Consider the following 16,281-nt stretch of genomic DNA (forward strand, 5'->3'; position numbering starts at 1 on the left):
CTCCATTCTCTGACCTTCAGACATGCTTTATTTATACAAGAAAGATATCATCACATATCCTCCTTTTTGAAATTTAAATAGAGTTCTTGATAAAACCCAGAGTCAGATATAGAGGTCAGAGAGAAGGATCAAATCACTTCTATACCTTACCTCATTAGTGTCTCAACAGACAAGAGAGCGAGTTCCTGTGTCTCCCTGAATATCCTGTTTCTGCCCAGCTACCTCACTTCCTGTCTGTACAGACCTCCAAACCTCTATGGTTAGCTAGTGGCAAGCTCTGTTCTCTAACCTTCAGACAGGCTTTATTGTTACAAGCAAGATATCACCACAGAGCTATTGATTTTTTTGAGTTAATATTTTATCCAACCACATTAGTGAAGGTGTTTACCGACTGTAGTATTTCCCTGGTAGAATATTGGGAGCCACTTATGTATACTAACCTATCACCTACAAATAGTGAAAGTTTGACTTCTTTTCCAATTTCTTTCTTCTTGGTCTCCTTTTGTTGTCTTATTGCTCTAGTTAGAACTTTTTACTCCATTGGATAACTATGTAGAGAAGTGACAGCCTTGTCTTGTTCATGATTTTAGTTGAATGGCTTTGAGTTCTCTCCATTTAGTTTGATGTTGGCTGTTGGCTTGCTGACCATTGCCTTTATTATGTTTAGGTATGTTCCTTGAATCCATGATTTCTCCAAGAGCTTTATCATGAAGGGTTGTTGGCTTTTGTTGAAGGCTTTTTCAACCTCTAATGAGATGATCATGTTTTTTTTTTTTTATTCTTTCTTTCAGTTTCTTTATATGGTGGAGTACATTGACAGAATTTCATATGTTGAACCCACCCTGCATATCTGGGATGAATCCTACTTGATCATGGTGGATGACTTTTTTGATGGGTTCTTGATTTTGGTTTGCCAGTACATTTTGGGGGTGGGGTGTTGAAAAATACATTCAAAATTTGTCTTTGGATAGACAGTATCAGCAGGTAAAACTACAGATTATTTCACACATTCATTCACAGGGTGTGAGAAAGCCATGGCTGGTGTGTTCTCTGTAACAATATCCACTTCACAGTGTAAACAGCTGAACAGGCTAACCTGCAAGCAGGTATCACAGGCTTCACTTAGCAATCCCAGTAGGAAAGGCACAACTTGTCAGAAAAAGCAAAAGTTTTGGATCCTAAAATCGGGTGCAACAAGAATGAGGAAAGGAAACTGGTGGATGAGTTTCCATCCTCATTTTGGCAATGGCATTCCACAGGGCATGAAGAAATCTACCCAGGAGCTAGAACTATGTCCCTCCTCCCTTGGTAAACCAACAGAACCCCGTTACATCAGGTTTGCTAGTATTTTATTGATTATTTTTCATCAGTGTTCATAAGGGAGATTGGTCTGCAATTTTCATTCTTTGTTGTATATTTGTTAGGTTTGGGTATCGGGGCAACTGTAGCCTCATACAAAGAGTTTGGCATTGTTCTTCCAGTTTTCATTGTGTGAAACAGTTTGTAGAGTATTGTATTAGCTCTTTCAGTGAAATTCTTGTAGAATTCTGCACTGAAACCGTCTGGCCCTGGGTTTTTTTTTTTTTTTTTAAAGACTTTTAATGATTGTGTCTATTTCCTCAGGGGTTATAAGTGTATTTAAGTTGTTTATCTGGTTTTGATTTAATTTGGGTATGTGGAACTTGTCCAGAAAATTGTCTTCTTTTAGATTTAACAATTTTGTGGAGTACAGGTTTTTGAAGTATGGCTGAATGATTGTCTGGATTTCCTTGGTGTCTGTAATTATGTGTTCTTTTCATTTCTGATTTTGTTGACTTGGTTATTCTCTCTTTGTCTTTTTGTTACTTTGGATAAAGCTTTGTCTATAGCTTTTGATTTTCTCAAAGCACCAAATCATTGATTTTTTTTGTATTGTTCTCTTCCTTTTTTATTGATTTCAGCCCTCAATTTGATTATTTCATTCCTCCTGAGAGTTTATTTTTTTCTACACCTTTCAGGTGTGCTGTTAAGTCATTAGTGTGAGCAGTTCCTTTATGTAGGCACTTAGTGCTATGAACTTACCTCTTAGCACTGCTTTCACAGTATCACCCAAGTTTGGATATATTGTGCACTCATTTTCATTGAATTCTAAGAAGTCTTTAATTTCTTCCTTGACCCAGTGGTGATTCAGTTGAGCATTATTTGGTTTCCATGAGTTTGTAGGCTTTCTGTAATTTGTGTTGTTGTTGTATTATAAATTTAAGCCATGATGATTCAAGTGATACAGAGGGTTATTCCAATTTTTTGTATCTATGGAGACATGTTTTGTGACAGAGTATGTGGTCACTTTTAGAGAAGGTTTCATGAGTTGCTGAGAAGAAGGTACATTATTTTGTTTTGGGGTGGAAAGTTCTGTAGGTGTCTGTTAAGCCCATTTGAGTCATAACATCTGTTAATTCCCTTATTTCTCTGTTAAGTTTCTGCCTGGCAGACTTGTCCATTGGTGTGAGTGGAGTGTTGAAGTCTCCCAGTATTTCTTTGTGGGTTTTGATGAGTGATTTAAACTTTAGTAATGTTTCTTTTAGAAATATGGGTGTCCTTATTTTGGGGGCATAAATGTTCAAAATTGAGAGTTATCCTTATAATTTGAAGTCTATTTTGGTAGATATTAGGGAAGCTACACCAACTTATTTCTTAGGTTCATATGATTGGTATATGTTTTCCCAACCCTTTACTCTGAGGTAATATCTGTCTTTGAAGTTGAGTTGTATTTCTTCACGCAGCAGAAGGATGGATCCGGTTTTTGTATGCATTCTGTTAGCCTGTGTCTTTTTATAGGTGAATCGAGTCCATTGATATTAAGAGATATTAATGACTAATGATTGTTACTTTTTGTTTTTTTATTGTTGGTGTAGTGTGTGTGTGTGTGTGTGTGTGTGTGTGTGTGTGTGTGTGTGTGTGTGTTTCCCTTTAGGATTTGCTATTTGGGATCATGTATTGCCTGTGTTTTCGTGGATGTAGCTAACTTTCTTGGGTCGGAATTTTCCTTTTAGTAGGTTCTGTAGGGTTGGATTTGTGGATATGTATTGTTTAAATCTGGGTTTCTCATGGAATATCTTGTTTTCTCCATCTGTGTTGACTGAAACTTTTGCTGGGTATAGTAGTCAGGGCTACATCCATGGTCTTTTAGTATCTGCAAAATGTTTGTCCAAAATGTTCTGTCTTTCAAAATCTTAATTGGGTATAATTCCAGTAGGTCTCCCTTCACAGGATACTTGAACTTTATTCTGCTCTTAGTGTTTTTTATTATCCTGTATGTTTAGGGTTCTGATTATTATGTAACAATGGTACTTTTCTTTTTATTCCAGTCTATTTGGTGTTCTGTAAGCTTCTTGTATCTACACAGACATGTCCTTCTTTAGGCTAGGAAAGTTTTCGTCTGTGATTTTGTTGAATATATTTACTGAGTCCCCTATTATTCTTAGGTTTGGTCTTTTCATGGTGTCCCAGATTTCCTGGATGCTTTGAATTAACACATGAAATTTGCAGCAAAGTTTGGTTCCCACACCCAGGCTGCCATTTCTGTTGCCTATGTATGAAATCAATACCTATTCCAGATTTGTGGGCTTTCATAACTCTAGAACTTGTGTCCCATATGGTTTTCTCTACTTTTTCCTAGGATATTCTTGTATGATTGTTTTTGTGTTCCTGTTTCTTAAGGCAGTGTGTCATATAGCCCAGGCTGCCCTCAATTTTCCTATGTCCCCAAGAATAATATTCAACTTCTGGTCCTATTTCTACTACATCCATCTATCGTGTGGTATGATTAGAGGCATCCTAATCCTCATACACTACATGGAACAGAAATTAAACTGAGGAATTCCTGCATGCTAGGCAAGAATGTTACCAACTGAGTACATCTTCAGTCCCTTTATACTTTTTGTTTTATTAGGATAATAATTTTGTTGTATATGAATGTTATCCTTCTTACATGCCTGTATAATGTGTATTCCTGGTGCCCTAATGTGTATACCTGGTGTCGGTGGGAACCAGAGTCAGATCTCTTAGGACTGGACTTACAGGTGGTTGTAAATGAACTATCACTTGTCTTCCTGGTATTTTCTGAAGTCAGAGGAGAGCATTGGATTTTCTTGACCTAATGATGGGTGTAGTTGGTAACCTCTAGTGAGTACTGTGAACTGATCTAGGACCTCTTCAAAAGCAATAGGTGATCTTATCTGTTGATGCTTCTTTATATACTCTATCATTTTTATGATTTTTTACGGTAAGTATTTATTTTACTAATTTTTAGAGTTGTTTAATCTGTCTGTCAGTAATTTACTACAATGCTTTCCTCCCTAGGAATTATTATTCTTACAATTTACAAGGGGGTCAAGTCAGTTTATGATTGAGAACTACAGAATTAGAGTGAATGTTTTAACTTTATTGAGGAATTTCGAGTGAAACTCTGCATGATTTCCATGAGTTTGTTTTTTGTTAGTTTGAGACAGAGTCTCATTATGTACCATTGGCTGTCCTGGAACTCTCTACATAGACCAGGCTGACTTGGAAATCACAGAGTATCACCTGCCTTGGTTCCCTGAGGTTTGGGATTAAAGGTGGCCCCCACCACACCCATGTTGTCTATACCTTTTTATGTTAATAATTTTGATGAAATTTGCTGATGTTATTGTGTTGTTCTGTTTGAATGTCTCTCTGTATTTATTACTAGGCATTTCTTCTGCAGTTCCCTGTTCTCTTTTGTGGGCACACATATGGAGAGCATGGTTATCCTTTGTGTTTCTGTTTAAAGTGTGTTGGTGACTGCCTTTGGTGTTTTATTACCCATGTGATAGACTATAACTAAACAATGAATTATGTAAATATATTCTCAATGATGTGCCCTTTTGCAACACAGTCAGTCTCACCATTTCTCTTATGTACACTATGGGATACTTTAGGACACAGTGACCTATGAGGATGTGCATGTGAACTTCACTCATGAAGAGTGGGCTTTGCTGGATCCTTCCCAGAAGAGTCTCTACAAAGATGTGATGCTGGAAACCTATTGGAACCTCACTTCCATAGGTAGGAATGTGAACTTTCTCTCAGTTTTCAACTTAAGATGACAAGCCTTTCTTGGAGATTGTTGCTCTTCTGTGATTTTGAATGGGAAGGGGAAAGAATCTAGTGAGTAAATCAGGCATTGTTCAAAGATTCACAAAAGATGCTAATTTCAGTTGTGCCTGATTTCCAGTAATATATCTCATACATTTTCTGGTGCTGTATTTTAGGGTACAAATGGAATGACCACAGTATTGAAGAGCATTGTCAAAGTTCTGGAAGACACGGAAGGTAATTGCATGTGCAAGCAGATATATATGGACCTTGGAAGAAATGTTAGTGTTCCCTGAACTTTTAAAGAATAGCAACAATGTAAATTAGCACAGGTTTGTGATGATTATTACAGTATCACAGCACCAAGTAGTTCAAGTTCAGGTAGCTGATCACTGTTTAGAAAGCATTCCTTTAAGGATAAGACAAGGATGCAATGTCATAAGAGATGTCACAGTTTTCATCATAGCCACATAAGTGGCATAATGTTGAATTGTCCATCCACTTACTGTCATGCCATTCAATCATCATGTAAGATATACACATTAATAGGGGATTACAGTATTCCAGGATCATTAATAAGCAAATCTTCCATATTAAAGCTAGTGTTTTTCATATGCTTTACTGAGTGACTTACCATAGTTTAGTGAGAGGAGCACTTTATGAGAGACAAGGAATTTATAGTAGTGTAGAAACCTGAATCTATATACTATGTCTTTGAGGCATAAAGTGTTTGAGTTTGTGAATGTAATGTGACAAGCTTTTATTTGATATCCTTCCATTAATAGGCATATCAACTGTCACTGTGGATATAGGCCATGTGCACATCAGGGACATGGAAAGAAGGTTTCTACCTCTGTTTCTTCTGGAGCAATTAGAAGATATGATGTGGTCACTACTATAAGAAAACATAATGACTGTGATACAAGTTTCCACTCCCACTTTGGAGAAAGACATTATGAGACCAAGGAAGATGGAAATTCACTTGTCTATACAGGTTCACTATCTTCCAGTTCTTTTCAAAGACATGAAGAAACTCATTTGGGAAGAGGAAGTGAAAAATGTGAGCTTTTTGCTAAAGCGTTTAGCCATCACAGGTATCTTCAAACACGCAAAATATCTAATAATGATGAGAATCTCTATGAATGTAAAGCAATTAGATATGATTCCTCTTTACATCAAAGAACTCATTTGGAAGAAAAGCCCTGTGAATATAATCAAAATGATAAAGTCTCTGCATATCCCAGTCTTCATCAAGTACACAGACCTCATTCTGTAGTGAAAACCTGTGAATATCAGCAATATGATAAAATCTTTGCAAGTCCCAGTTATCTTCAAATATGTAAAAGAAGGCATAATCGAGAGAAACCCTATGGATGTAATCAATGTGGTAAAGCCTTTGCAGAGAAGAGTAGTCTTCACCGGCATGAAAAGAGTCATACTGGAGAGAAACGCTATGGATGTAATCATTGTGGTAAAGCCTTTGCACACAAGTATAAGCTTCTCATTCATGAAAGAATTCATAATGGAGAGAAACCTTATGAATGTAGTCAATGTGGTAAAGCCTTTGTAGAGAAGTGCAATCTTCTCAGTCATGTAAGAAGTCATACTGGAGAGAAACCCTATCAGTGTAATCAATGTGGTAAAGCTTTTGCTCACAAGAGTTCTCTTCACAATCATGTAAGAATTCATACTGGAGAGAAACCCTATCAATGTAATCAATGTGGTAAAACTTTTGCACAGAGGAGTTGTCTTTACATACATGAAAGAATTCATAATAGAGAGAAACCCTATGAATGTAATCAATGTAGTAAAACCTTTACGCAGAAAGTTCATCTTCGAAATCATGAAAGAATACATACTGGAGAGAAACCCTATGAATGTAGTCGATGTGGTAAAACATTTGCACAAAAGAGTAATCTTCTCAGTCATGACAGAACACAAATTTGCAGGAAATCTTATGAATATAATCCTAGTGCTAAATCCTTTACACAGAAAAATAATCTTCTCATTCATGAAAGAAGTCATGAAACTGAGAAACCGTATGAATGCAATCTATGTGGTAAAGCCTTTGCAAGGAAGAGTCATCTTCACAGTCATAAAAGAATTCATACTGGGGAGAAACCCTATGTATGTAATCAATGTGGTAAAGCCTTTGCACACAATAGTCATCTTCACAGTCATGAAAGAATTCATACTGGAGAGAAACCCTATGAATGTAACCAATGTGATAAAGCATTTTCATGTAAAAGTCATCTTCACAGGCATGAAAGAATTCATAGTACAGAGAAATCTTCTGGGTATAATCAATGTGCTAGAGACTTCTCAAGTAACATTCACCTTCAAATAGAAGAAACCTCATACTGGAGACAAGTTCTGTGAATGCAATCAGTGTGGTAAAGACTTTATATAGAACAGTTGTCTTCTGGCAAGAAAGAAATCAGGTGACACTAACATTATGAATCTAATCAGCCTTTTCACATTGAAGTAGTCTTCAAAATCAAGAAGACATTCAAACTGATAAAAATCCCCATGAAATTAATAAATGATGCCAAGCCTTACAATCCACATGCATTCCCCCCCCCAGAGTTATCTCACTGCTGCTTCAGTAAGATTAGTAGAGCCATCCCATAGGTAAAATGTTCTGTTTTTCAAGTTGTAAACATTATATGCAAGAACAACAGAAACACATGATAATTTGAATAATAAATGTATTTGCAATAGAAAATGGTATTTATCCTGTTATCCCATTATTTTTGGATCATGATATTTGATTCTGAAGTTAAATACTTCTAATCATAGTCTCAGAAACACAAATGAATGACAGAGAAGTTTATTTGTGAGGAAATGTGATCACCAGAACTTTCAGTGAATATACATCTGCCCTATTGGAATGCCAAATTGGGTAGGGCCAACAGTCCAATTTAAAACTTTGTTCAGTGATTTCAGATATGCAATAAAGACAGATTCAGACCAAAAGAAACCTCTAAATGTGTCACAGTATGTTTGAAAACTTTTTGTAGGCTAAAAAATTGGGTATAGAGAGTTATAAAAAGAAATAAATAGTTTTAGTCGAAGTCTGAAAGGAGAAAGTAGAAATAATATAAGATAATAAAGCCACATAAAGATGATAAATACACAGGGAGTGTTGATTGTATATATTATTTTGAATTTTTAATGACTTTTGGGTAAGAGACAGCTGCTGGGAGACATGGAATTAGAAAAGATACCAACATAAATATTTTTTAAATGCCTTGTCTTTAAAACAAGTCAAAAATATATTTGTAAAATGTAAATTAAAAGATGGATTACTTTGGAGAAGCAGTTTTGCCTTAATTCCACAGGAAACAAGAGGCTGTAGATTTGTTCCAGGTTAAGATGGACCAGCTTTGGTCAAGGGAGACCTTTTGAACCCTGACAGATGATGTCTATCAACACGGGTTACCACTGGTCCTCCCAGAACTTGTTCATTATCTCAAAAATTTATTAGGCACCCAAAGATATTTCATCCACAGACAGCAGGTAGTAATTTGCATAAAACGACATCTGCATTCCAAAGAGTTGGGGTTTATGGATGGTCTTCGGTTATTTGATGGATAATGGATGCTTGTTATACTTAGGGGAATATAACATGTAAAGATCATTATTTATCTCATATTTTCATTGGCATGCATTTTTGTATATTGATACAAATTTAAGAGTATTGTCATCATACTGCATATCTGTTTCTATTTTTGCTTAAGACACTACCTATACATCTCATGCCTATAAAGGTTGTTTAATTATGCAATATGAAGTTTTAATCCTTAAAAGCTAGTCAGGATAATGAAGAATTTCAAGCTATTAGTTACTCACGTCTGTCAAACTTGTAGTCATGTCAGTTTTCAAGGTAATACAAAGATATACTTCACATGGGTAATCTTCAAACACTTCAAAGACCTACAGAATATGGCATTTAAAATATTTTAAGAGCTTAGACTTTTCTCAACCATGAGACGTGTCTGCTCATGACAATACCAATTAGCTCGGGAGAATGATGTGTATCGAAGAAGCTCCTTATGGAATTTGCTTTCAATGTGGCAGGGCTAGCCATTTGAATAAGAAACTGCTCTTGTCTGGACTGCTTGATTGTATGTTGTATAAACTTAACATATAGGATAGATAAAAAATGACTACCGAACTTGGCAAAACAAGATGGGACAGTACTTCAGGGTTCCTACTTCATGGAAGCGTCTGACAGACATTCTGCAGGGCACAGAGAAAAATGACTGACAAACTGCCAATATAGGTAGAACAGCTTCAAATTTCCTGCTTTGCTGGCCTGTAGACTAAAGTTGGATGCCTCAGTGCTACAGAACTCTGTCATATTTAGAGTTTTGAAAGTTGCTTACAATTCACTTCTCAGTTTCATGGGTAATATTGAATCTTTCTGTGGTCTTTGATGGAGTTGAACACTTAGTTATAATTATAGTTTTCCTTTAGACTTGCAAAGATAGAATAGAGTATTTCCTTTAATTTTTCAAATACAAATAGACTAAATATTGTAACTGTATCCTTTCTTTTTGATTAGACAGAAACGGGGAAGTTATGTGGTATGTCCCTCTGTATGCTGTCAATATATTTTATTGCCATTGGTTAATAAAGGAGCTGATTTGGCCAATAGCTGAACAAAATAGAGCCAGATGGGAAATGTAAGCAGAGATACAGGGAGAAGAAGTGTAGAGTCGGAGAGATGCCAACCACCAAGAAAGCAAGGCGTGTAAAAAATAAGGTAACTTCCTAGGCACATGGCAATACGTAGATATATAAAAATGAGTTAATCTAGTTGTATAGAGTAGTTAATAATCAGCCTGAGCTAATAGGCCAAACAGTTTATAACTAATATTAATCCTCTGAGTGGCTGTTTTAAAAGTGGCTGCAGGACTGGGTGGGATGAAAAGCCTCTAATTACAGGAGCTACTAGTGCAGGTGTGGGTGGAACCCAGTATAGGTTGGAGTACGGGGTCTGGGCATCGTGCCAAACCACAAAAGCCAACTACAGAGTCAGCTGGTGGACCTGGCGTCCAGGCATAAGAGGATAGAAGAGTTCTTCCACGTGAGTGGCTCCTGCCATTAGGCTCTCCTTAAGGTATATTTGTCCCATGACCCTGTGTATCTGTCTGCATATCTGTCCACACACAAAGGCAAGAAAAGGTGGTTGGATTCCCTGGAACTTTGACATTCAAGATGTATGCTGCCATGTGGGGCTGGAAACTGAGCTGTGGTTTTTTGTTTTGTTTTGTTTTTTTTTTAATATATTTGCCAGAGTCCAGCCCCAATGGGGTTCAGGTCCCAATGAGGAGGTATAAAGTCGATGAAGGAAGGAGATTGACAGGATCTGAGGGTGAATTAGAATAGCTGCTGGTTTATTCTCAAAGACCTATACCTTTTATTCTCTACAATTGCACAATAGTCTAGCCATATGATTCTAGGATGAACGTGGCCATCAACCCCATCGTAGCATTTTTACTAAGGCAAAAAGGTATCTAAATGCCTATCTTGATGTGAGCCCGTTGTTTCTACCCAGTGTGCTTTCATCCTTGTGACCAGGTGTCGCCAGTTCTCTCTGTTCTTGGTGTAATGGGAGACACAATGTGGATTCTTGTGTGGGAGTCGGCAGAGTTATCACAGTATATGGTTCTATGGTGATGGAGATTTTTCCCAAAGAATTACTTTGTTTAAAGAGACTGTCATTTTATATATCCTTATTCTCCACTGAAGCCCACACAAAATTTCCTGAAGGAAAAGGTATAAGGAAACTCCCATAACACATAGTGAGAACTATTAAAAATGAAATTAAAAAATGCTGGAGGATTGTGGTCTGCAATGTTAAAATACTGGAACTTAGTGAAGCAGCAATGTTCTCTGTGTGCTCCACACCAGGCACTGAACTGTGGAACCATCTCAAGATTGTTTTTATCTCTTTCTTAAGGTTTAGTTCATTATTCTTGTCTTTGTGCATGCACATGCAGAGTGTAATTTGGAATCAGATGACAGCCTATGTGATGCAGTCCTCTCCTCCTACCATGTGGATTGTAAGAACCAAACCATATCCATCAGTCTTGGTTGCAAGTCTTGGTCTATTTTTGTTAGTCATTGCTTTTGATGTTTTCTTTTTGAAACAGGCTCATAAATTTCAGGCTGACTTTAAAATCATAATGCTTCTGCCTTCACTTCCTAATGCTAGAATGATTGGTTTCAGTATCATGCCCTCCTATGCAGAGGCCTGGTGAATGCTGACCTTTTGCTCTACTGGATGAAACCAATCTGAGCTGAAAAAATTGATGTAGCTGACATTTTGATACAATGGTCTACACTGAGACCTCATCTCAAAATCAAACAAAAACTGCAAAGAAATAAAAAATTTTTGTTAAATATATTGTGTATATCTGTTTTGAGACAGTCTCTAACTTTCCTAGGCTGATCTAGAACCTACATTGTAGCCTTTGAACTGCCCCTTGGCCTTAGCCACCTAAGTATCAGGAGAACAGGCCTGGACTTACCAAGGGAGGAAGCCAAACACACTGCTAGTAGCCAGAGATCCATGGCAAGGTCAGAATTTCCCTAGGTTCAAGTCAGAATTCAGAACTTTCCTTGAGGTGGAACCAGACAGTTCTGCATGGAAGGATGGGAAGAGGCCCATGATCCAATTCTCTTTGGGGTCCAAACGTCTTGAGAATCTTATGTGGGCTAGGGCTGTAGATGCAAAATGAGAATTTGTTTATGCAGAGAGGGAGCGCATAGCCAGGGTCAACCTGGCCATGGACAAGCAGCAGCTTCATTGTCCTCATAAGGAGCCCAAGAAGCTCGCAAGAGCCTGTCTATTTTGTGCCAATACCAAGCTGTTTTCAGGACTATAGCTCTAAAATAGAGCTTGAAGTCAGGAATGGTGATGACTCCAGATGTTGCTTTGTTGAGCAGGGTTGTCTTGGCTATCCTGTGTTTTTTGTTTTTCCATATAAAGTTGAGAATTGTTCTTTCAAGGTCTATGAAGAATTGTGCTGGGATTTTGATGGAGATTGCATTGAGTCAGTAGATTGCTTTTGGCAGGATTGCCCTTTTTACTAAATTGATCTTACCTATCCACGAGCATGGGAGATCTTTCCATTTTCTGGTGTCTTCTTTAATCTCTTTCTTGAAAGACCCAAAGTTATTGTGATACAGGTCTTTCACTTGTTTGGTTAGCATTACCCCAAGGTATTTTATGTTGTTTGTGGCAATTGTAAAGGGTGATGTTTCCCTGATTTCTTTATCAGACCTTTTATCGTCTATATATAATAGGCCTTGGGTTCATCTTGTATCCTACCACTTTGCTGAAGGTGTTTGTCAGCTGTGAGAGTTCCCTGGTAGAGTTTTTTGGCTCACTTATGTAAACTTCATATCATCTGCAAATAGCAAACGTTTGACCTCTTCCTTTCCAATTTGTATCCCCTTGATCTCCTTTTGTTGTCTTATGCTCTAGCTCGAACTTTGAGTACAATACTAAAGAGGTATGGAGAGAGTAGACAGCCTTGTCTTGTTCCTGATTTTAGAGGAACTGCCTTGAGTTTCACTCCATTCAATTTGATGTTGGCTGCTGGTTTGCTGTATATAGCTTTTATTATGTTTAGGTAAGTTCCTGTTTTCCCAAATTGCTCCAAAACCTTTTGGTTTTTCGAGACAAAGTTTCTCTGTGGCTTTGGAGCCTGTCCTGGAACTAGCTCTTGTAGACCAGGCTGCCCTCTAACTCACAGAGATCCGCCTGCCTCTGCCTCCCAAGTGCTGGGATTAAAGGCGTGCGCCACCAACGCCAGGCTGCTCCAAAACCTTTATCATGAAAGGGTTTTGGATTTTCTCAAAGGATTTTTCAGCATCTAGAGAGATGATCATGTGATTTTTGTTTCTCAGCTTGTTTATATGGTGGATTACATTGTTGGATTTTCATATGTTGAACCATCCTGCATCCCTGGAATGAAGCCTACTTGATCATGGTGGATAAGTTTTCTGATATGTTCTTCGACCCAATTTGCCAGTATTTTATTGAATATTTTTGTATCAGTGTTCATGAGGAAAATTGGTCTGACGTTCTCTGTACTAGTTGTGTCTTTGTGTGGCTTGTGTATCAATGTTATTGACGCCTCATAAAAAGAGTTTGGCAAAGACCCTTCTGTTTGTATTGCATGGAATACTTTGAGGAGAACTGGTATAAGCTGTTCTTTGGATTTCTGGTAAAATTCTGCAATGAAGCCCTTGGGCATTTTTTTTTTTTTTTTGGTTTGGGAGACTTTTGATGACTGCTTCTATTTCCTTAGGGTTTATAGGTCTATTTAAATTGCTTATTTGTTCTTGATTTAATTTTGGTAGGTGATATGTATCCAGAAAGTTGTTCATTTCCTTTAAATTTTTGAATTTTGTGGAGTACAGGTTTTCAAAGTATGACCTGACGATTTTCTGCATTTCCTCAGAGTCTTTTGTTATGTCCCTCTTTTCATTTCTGATTTTGTTAATTTTCATGTTCACACTCTGCCATTTGGTAAGTTTGGACAAAGGTTTGTCTATCTTGATTTTCTCAAAGAACCAACTTGTTGCATTGATTCTTTGTATTGTTTTCCTAGTTTCTACTTTATTGATTTCAGCCCTCAGTTTGATTATTTCCTGGCATCTGCTCCTCCTGGCGGAATTTGCTTCTTTTTGTTCTAGAGCTTTCAGCTGTGCTGTTTATTCTCTAGCACAACTATTCTTCAGTTTCTTCATGTGGGCACTTAGTGCTATGTACTTTCCCCATAGCACTGCTTTCAAAGTGTCCCATAGGTTTGGGTATGTTGTGTCTTCATTCTCATTGAATTCTAGGAAGTTTTAATTTATTTTTTATTTCTTTTTTGACCCAGGAATGGTGCAGTTTTGCATTATTCAATTTTCATGAGATGCATGGACTTATTCCAATTTTTTTGTACCTGCTCAGGTTTGATATGTTGCCAAGTATATGGTCGATTTTTGAGAAGATTCCATGTGGTGGTGAGAAGAAAGTATATTCTTTTTTTTATATACTTCTACTAGACCCTTTGTTTCTTTGTTGAGTTCATGCTAGCATTCTGTCTAGTGGTAAGAGTGGGGTGTTGACTTCTCCCACTACAAGTGTGTGGGGCTTTATATGTGGTTTGAGTTTTAGTAATGTTTCTTTTTCGAATGTGGATGCCTTTGTGTTTGGGGCATAGATGTTCAGAATCGAGACTTCATCTTGATGGATTTCTTCTGTGATTAATATGAGATGACCTCCTTCATCTCTTGTGATTGATTTCAGTTTAAAGTGTAGTTTGTTAGATATTAGGATTGCTACCCCTGCTTTTTTCTTGGGTCCATTTGATTGGAAAATCTTTTCTCAACCTAAGGGTTAAGAGTTAAGACTCTGAGGTAATATCTGTCTTTGTAGTTGAGGTTTGTTTTTTGTATGCAGCAGAAGGATGTGTTCTGTCTTGAAATCCATTATGTCAGCCTGTGCTTTTTTATGGGCGAGTTAAGACCATTAATATTGAGGGATATTAATGACCTTTGATTGCTCATTCTTGTTTGTTTTGGAACGGTTGTTGTTGGTGGAATTGTATATGGATTTCTACCCCTTTTCTCTTTTGGCTATTGGTAAAGTGGGATTATCTAATTCCTATGTTTTTCTGGTTGTAGACAACTTCCTTGGATTGGAGTTTTCCTCTCAGAACTTTCTGTTGGGCTCGGTTAGTGGATATGTATTCTTTAAATCTGGTTTTGTCATGGAATATCTTGTTTTCTCCATCTATAGTGATTGAAAGCTTTGCTGGGTATAGTATTCTGGGCTGGCATCCCTGGTCCCTTAGTGTTAGTAGAATATCTATCCAGGACCTTCTGGCTTTCAGAATTTCCATGGAGAAGTCAGGTGTAATTCTGATAGGTTTGCCTCTATATTTTATTTGACCTTTTTCCTTAGCTGCTGTAAGTATTCTCCCTTTATTCTGTGTGATTGGGGTTTTGATTATTATGCGGCAACAGGACTTTTTTTGTGGTCCGTTCTATTTCGTGTTCTGTAAGCTTCTTGTACCTTCAATGGCATGTCTTTCTTTAGGTTGGGAAAGTTTTCTTCTATGATTTTGTTGAATATGTTTTCTACCCCTTTGAGTTGGGTTTCTTCACCTTATTCTATACCTATTATTCTTAGGTTTGGTCTTTTCATGGTGTCCCATATTTCCTGGATATTTTGTGTTGGACTTAAGATTTTCTTTGGTCTTAAACCTATTTCTCCTAGTTTGTCTTCAACACCTGAGATTCTCTCTTCAATCTCTTGTATTCTGTTGGTTATGCTTGCTTCTGTAGTACCTGACTGTTTCCCCAGTTTTTCTATTTCCAGCATTCCATCAGACTGTGATTTTTTTATTGTCTCCATGTCAGCTTTTAACCCTTGCCCTGTTTGAATTGCTTCTTGTAATTTTTGCTTCATGTTTTCCTCCTTTCCTTGCATTTGTTGGATTTTTTAGTTTGTTTTCTCTTCCATTTCCTTAAGGGATTTTCTCATATCTTCTTTGAGGGCCTCTATCATTTTCATGAAGGTGTTTTTAAGGTCATTACCTTCTGCTTCATCTGCATTGGGGTGTTCAGGTTTTGCTGGTATAGAATCTTTAGACTTTGGTGGTGTCATATTTGTTTTTCTGTTGCTGAGTGTGTTCTTAAACTGCCTGTTTTCCATCACTTCTTCCAGTGGATGTGGAAAGAGTCTCTTCCTCTCCTGGTGTGTAGGCGACCAGGGGGTTCCCTTTCGGTGCATGCAAGTAAATCCAATATGTCTGACCTCTGCTCTCTGTCCTCTGCCCTCTGCCCTGAGAGTGGGCAGGAGTAGACTGACTCTCTCTGCAGGCTCCTGGTCAATTGGTCGTCCCTCTGGGGGCCAGTCGACCTGGCTATGGTCCCCAGGCCAGGAGATCCGAGAGAGGGTGAGCGGGAGGAACTCGAGCCTAAGATGGTGACCTGGAGCTCACCTCTGCTCTCTGCCCTGAGTGTGAGCAGACATGGGCCAGCTCTCTCTGCAGGCTCCTGGTTGCTTGGTCGTCTGGGGGGCGAGTCAATCTGGCTATGTTGTTCCATTTTTAAATTATGCTCCTGAGCAGCCAATTGATTTTACAGGTAAAAGAAATCCTATCATCCAGT

General features: G+C 37.7%; 1 protein-coding gene across 6 annotated transcripts in view; it reads left to right on the plus strand.

Annotated features, from left to right (window-relative positions):
* LOC101832752 (zinc finger protein 431-like) overlaps window positions 1-11,510 on the plus strand; it is a 30,834-nt gene extending 19,324 nt beyond the window's left edge. For 4 of the 6 annotated variants that reach the window (XM_040738016.1, XM_040738014.1, XM_040738017.1 and 1 more), the window contains 3 exons: window positions 4,941-5,067; window positions 5,274-5,334; window positions 5,883-11,510. In XM_040738016.1, the coding sequence (XP_040593950.1) occupies window positions 5,034-5,067; window positions 5,274-5,334; window positions 5,883-7,476 (1,689 nt within the window). In that variant the 5' untranslated portion in view covers window positions 4,941-5,033 and the 3' untranslated portion in view covers window positions 7,477-11,510. Of the gene's footprint in view, window positions 1-3,467; window positions 4,599-4,940; window positions 5,068-5,273; window positions 5,339-5,882 lie in introns of those variants that run through there. The other 2 variants (XM_040738015.1, XM_040738018.1) reach the window with 2 other exon arrangements.
* Window positions 11,511-16,281: the final 4,771 nt, after the last annotated feature.

This window comes from Mesocricetus auratus, unplaced genomic scaffold (genome assembly GCF_017639785.1).
Source record: "Mesocricetus auratus isolate SY011 unplaced genomic scaffold, BCM_Maur_2.0 Super-Scaffold_100676, whole genome shotgun sequence".
Taxonomy (NCBI): Eukaryota; Metazoa; Chordata; class Mammalia; order Rodentia; family Cricetidae; genus Mesocricetus; species Mesocricetus auratus.